The following is a 4,939-nucleotide window of genomic DNA, read 5'->3' as shown; positions in this document are numbered from 1 at the left end:
GGCCTTGGCTCCTGAGCGGCCCCCCTCACCAGCAGGGATGCTCAGAGATAATCCTGGATTAGGACCCAAGCCCCCGGGCCCAGGGCTCCCCGCCTGCCCACCCGCTCCCAATCTTCCCCGCGAAACCCTAGGAAAATCCCCTGCAATGCTCCCAGGCTCTCACTGGGGACAGCTGGGGACAGACAGGAGCCCACAGCATCCGCTGAGGCTCAGCCCTGGGCCGCCCCCAGGACTCCAGGCCTGGCATGGTTCGGGAGCCCATGGGAAACTGTGCCAAACGGCCTCGACATCGGGGGCCTAAGGTAGGACGGCTAAGCGGGAGAAGCCAAGGCCAGGAGGCTGGGCTGGAGCCCGGAAGGGTCAGGTGGGGTGGGCAGAGTCCTGTGTGAGGGCCGGGCTGGGGTTAGAGGTAGAGCAGGGCAGGCGGGTGGAGGGGGTGGTTCCCACCACCCTAGACCAATCAAGATTTCCCCGGGGGAAGGCCCCAGACTCCGGCCCCTTGCGGTCCTGGCTCCCACGGACCCCCAGGCCTTCCCGCCGAGCTCATTAGGCCCCCCGGGTGCCCATCCAGCCGCCCTGTGCCGGCCGCTCTTCCTGCTCTCTGCCAGTCAGAGACAGGAGGTACAGAGCTGGAGCTGAAGGTGCCCTTCTGCCACCGGCTTTCCGAGCAACCTTGGTCCAGTCCCTTGCCTTTTCGGGGGCCTCGGTTCGCCCAGTTGAACGGTAAGGGGGTGGACCCTTCCGGCCTAGAGTATTGATGGGTGAAGGCCCCCGCTCTCCTGTGCCCGGTTCCAAAGACGGGAGAGGCTGGTGAATGAGGGTGGAGGGGCCGCTGCCCCAGCTCATAGCTGGCTCTGCCGCAGGAGCGCTGGCAGTGGCCCAGCTCCCCCCCAGGGCGCTCCCACCACAGCCCCGGCCCCGGCCCCGGCCCCGGCCCCGAGGAGCAGGGGGACCCTGGGCCGGGCATCCAGGGTTACTCGGTGCTCAGCAGCCTGGTGGGGCCCGCCTGCATCTTCCTGCGGCCCAGCATCGCGGCCACCCAGCTCGTATGTATGGCAAGCCCCTGCCTTTGCCTCCTCTCTGCCTCTCCTCGAGTGGGGTCTTTGGAGCAAAGGCACACAGATCCAGGGGGTGGGACAAAGAAGAGTGGAGAAAACATCAAGGGGATCAAACGGCGGGGAGACCCAAGGAGACCCACCAGGAAAGAGAGAGGAGAGGGAACAGAGAACCTAAGAGACAGCCACCCAGGGGGTGGGCAGAGAGGTGGCAGGGCCTCCGAGAGAGAGAACAAGAGAGACACACGGAGGTCCCCAGGGCCACGTCTGAGGCTCTGCCCGACCCCAGATCCACCTCTGGCAAATGGAGCTCTGTGACCTCTGCAAGGGGAGGGGCAGGAGGTGGGCAGAGGTCTGGGCAGGGGGCAGGGAAGGGGCGGCCCAAGATGCCCAGGCCAGCGGGCGGGAACCGGTGGCAGCCACCAGCCCCGAGCAGTGTCAGATGACCCAGGCCCTGCCCGTGCATGTTGGGGGTGCTGACTGGGGAGCCCCAAAGAACAAGACGAAGGGGTGCAGGTGTCAGGGGGTCCAGGGGATTCTTAACTTCTCTGTGCGCCACCCCCCCTCCAGGACCGGGAGCTGCGGCCAGAGGAGATCGAAGGTAAAGCGTTTTGGAAAAGACTAGTCTCCAGAGGGGTGGACAAAGGGTGGAGCGCACAGGGTGGGGACACTGGGTGGGGCCTCGGTGGTCCCCACCAGGAAGGAACCAGGGGCAAGAAAAGGGCTGCAGGAGATCACAGAGAGATGGGGACGAGACCGAACGGGGAGGGGTTGACAGAGCCCCCAGCTGTCAGTCCCCAGGTCTCATTCGCCAGGTGGGTCTCACTACCCTTTTATGTTTGTTCATTGAGCAAACGCCTCCTGGGTGCCTACTGCGTGCCTGGCCCTGTGCTGGGCACAGAGAGTGGCAAACTAGACAGAAACAGTCCATGTCCTCGGGGTGGGGGTGGGGGGGCAGATGTCAATGAGTCAACAAGTACAAACGATGCTAAGCGCTGGCAAAGAAATGAACAAATGGGCTGGAGGGGACTGAATTTAGACGGAAGACTTTCTTGGGCAGGTGACCCGAAGACCAGAAGAGGGACGAGTGTTCCAGAATGTGAGCTCCATGAGCTCCATGAGGTTAGGGATTGTTTCCTTTCTTTTCCTTCCTTCCTTCCCTCCTCCTTTCCTTTCCTCCTTCCTTCCTTCCCCCTTCCTTCCCTCCTTCCTCCTTTCTTTTCCTTCCTTCTTCCTTCCTTCCTTCCTTCCTTCCTTCCTTCCTTATCCCCACTACCTAGAGCAGAGCTTGGCACATAGTAGATGCTCCTTAAATATTTGTTGAAAGAACGAATTAAAGAACTAGCACATGCAAAGGCCCTGAGACAGCAAAGAGAAACTGATGTTTACAAGGAGGAAATGATTCGACCAAAGGACGAAGGAAGGGTGTGCTGGTCCAGGCTGGGGTCCGGGGGGACGAGTGGGAAGGACTGACCCCGCCCTGCCCGGCAGAGCTGCAGATCGCCTTCCAGGAGTTTGACCGAGACCGCGACGGCTACATCGGCTACCGGGAGCTGGGCGCCTGCATGCGGACCCTGGGCTACATGCCCACTGAGATGGAACTCATCGAGATTTCACAGCAAATCAGTATGTGCCTCAGACCTGCCCCAAGCCCAGTTCTCCGGGGGCCATGGCCATGGCTTGAGCAGCTGGGCGGCCCAGGGAAGAGAGATGCCTCCACAGGTTGGCCCCCAGAGCCGGGGACCCCGGTCATTCTCAAGGCGCTTGCTCTGCCTCTGAAGAATCTCCCCATCGCCCTACAAGGTGGGGGGGGGGCAAGGACCGTTATCCCCACTTTTTAGATGAGGAAACTGAGCAGATGATCCAGCCTACGGGGCCCCGCGAGAGGGAAGGACGCATTTAGTGGGGCAGGGGAGAGGGACACGGGCCAGGAGAGGAGGGCAGGGGAGGGCCGGGGCCGGGCAGGGGTCTCTGGTTGCCTGGGGTCCCTGACGGGTACGGCCCCCAGGTGGCGGGAAGGTGGACTTTGAGGACTTCGTTGAGCTGATGGGCCCCAAGCTGCTGGCGGAGACGGCAGACATGATCGGCGTCCGGGAGCTTCGAGACGCCTTTCGGGAGGTGCGGCCCCTGGGGCTGGAGGGAGGGCCGTGACGGAGGGCTGAGTGAATGCGCGGTTTGGCCGGGGACTCAACGCCTCGACCCACGCCGCCACAGTTCGACACCAACGGGGATGGCCGCATCAGCTTGGGTGAGCTGCGGGCAGCCCTCAAGGCCCTGCTGGGGGAGCGCCTCAGCCAGCGGGAGGTGGACGAGGTCCTCCACGACATTGACCTCAACGGGGACGGCCTGGTGGACTTTGAAGGTACCGCCCACTGCCCTCCGCGCTTAGCGCCAGCACAACCCCCGGAGGTTTTTAAGAGCTCAAGGGAATGACCAAAGGGGCATCGGCGCCGTGCGCTAGGCACTCTGTGCCCTCTCCCCGGGAGCAGGACAAGACAGTCAGCTCTTAGGGAGGCAGGAGTGCTTGGCCAAAGATGTGGATGTGGCCGAGATGGGAAGCCAGGCGGGTTGACCAGAACCTCGTTCTTCCTCTAGGCCGCGTTGCCCCAGGGGGAAAACCAGGGTTAAATAATGACAGGAAGCCAAGGAAAATCAGTATGTAGAAATTCTCCCAGAGTTGTTCCTGAGCTTCCTAGCAGCCAAAGCAAAGAGGAAAACAGGTTCAGTTACGAGGTTTGGGGGTCTTGTCGTTGCTGCTGTTTCTCTGTTTCGTTTCATTTCGTTTCGTTTTGTCCATAAAGCAAAGCCCCTCTTCTTCGCCTGGGGGCCCATTCCCAGATCCAGAAGACTCCCTTGTGGGCTCTGCCCTGGACCACGCCTCCTCCCACCTCAAGGCCAATATATTGGTCTCACCCCTACTGGGGTCCAGACTGCAGACCCGCAACCTTGGCTTTGTCCTGGCAGAGTTTGTGCGAATGATGTCTCGCTGAGTCTGCACCGAAGCTGGAGGCAGGAGACGGGACTTGGGACCACAGCCACTGCCTGCCAGCGTGTGCCCGGAAAGCCTCTGCTCCCAGCTGACCCTCCCCCCCCACCGACCGCCTCCCTACCCTGCCTGTGGGCAACACCCTGTCCCGCCCTCACCCTCACCCCCGCTTCCCCACCAAGCCCCACTGCCCGTCCCTGTCTCTCTGAGAGTAAAGTGTCTCGGAGCCTGAGGGGATGGCTTCTGCGTCTCATTTGTTTAACCTGCAGGACCCAGTGTTTGGCCCCCCAAAAGTTATAAGATCCCTCGACCGTGAACTCCAGGTGGGCAGGGGCCCTTTCTGGATTCTGGGCCCCTCCCAGAGCCAGTATCAGGAAACGTCCCTAGATGAGTAAATGCCACCTGCTTCTCCCAGAGCTGGGATGTGCACTGGCCCCTCATCCCGCAAAAGGGCTCCCGTCAGGGCCGGGGTTACAACAGAGGGGTAGCACAAGGGAGTGAGGGCTTTTCCCAGGCCAACCTCACGTACTCTGGGAGGGAGAAAGAGCTGGAAGGTCAGCTGGGAGGAGTGAGTGACGGACGGGCCCCTTCGGATACACATCAGCTTTGGGGTTCCCGCCTCAAACGCCCGAGCACGGCAGGGGCCAGGTCGGTGTCCGCCCAGAGGCTCTCCTGCCCAAGCCCGCTTCCTCGCCCTCTCTCTCTTGCATTCCAGACTTCACCTCAGCGTCTGCTTCCGGGGGGGGGGGGGGCGACCCAAACGACACGTCCCCTCGCTCCAGCGCTGCCGTGGTCCTTAGAGCCCCATTCTGCAAACGGAGGAAACCAAGACGCTGAGTCTAAGCAACCTTGCTAGCGGTCACACGGCCCCACCGCCGTCTCTCCCGGCCCAGTCCAT

At 62.2% G+C, this 4,939-nt stretch overlaps 1 protein-coding gene across 1 annotated transcript; it reads left to right on the top strand.

The window, feature by feature from the left end:
- Positions 1 to 245: 245 nt before the first annotated feature.
- CABP2 (calcium binding protein 2) lies at positions 246 to 4,045 on the top strand. Its single transcript, XM_030333461.1, has 7 exons — positions 246 to 302; positions 864 to 1,046; positions 1,626 to 1,656; positions 2,547 to 2,681; positions 3,064 to 3,173; positions 3,270 to 3,417; positions 4,020 to 4,045. Exons 1-7 carry the CDS (start codon positions 246 to 248, stop codon positions 4,043 to 4,045), a joined length of 690 nt encoding a protein of 229 aa, XP_030189321.1.
- The last annotated feature ends 894 nt before the right edge of the window (positions 4,046 to 4,939 follow it).

Source organism: Lynx canadensis, chromosome D1 (genome assembly GCF_007474595.2).
Source record: "Lynx canadensis isolate LIC74 chromosome D1, mLynCan4.pri.v2, whole genome shotgun sequence".
NCBI classification, from domain to species: domain Eukaryota; kingdom Metazoa; phylum Chordata; class Mammalia; order Carnivora; family Felidae; genus Lynx; species Lynx canadensis.
The sequence above is the reverse complement of the archived record's forward strand: the minus strand, read 5'-3'. Positions and strand labels throughout refer to the sequence as shown.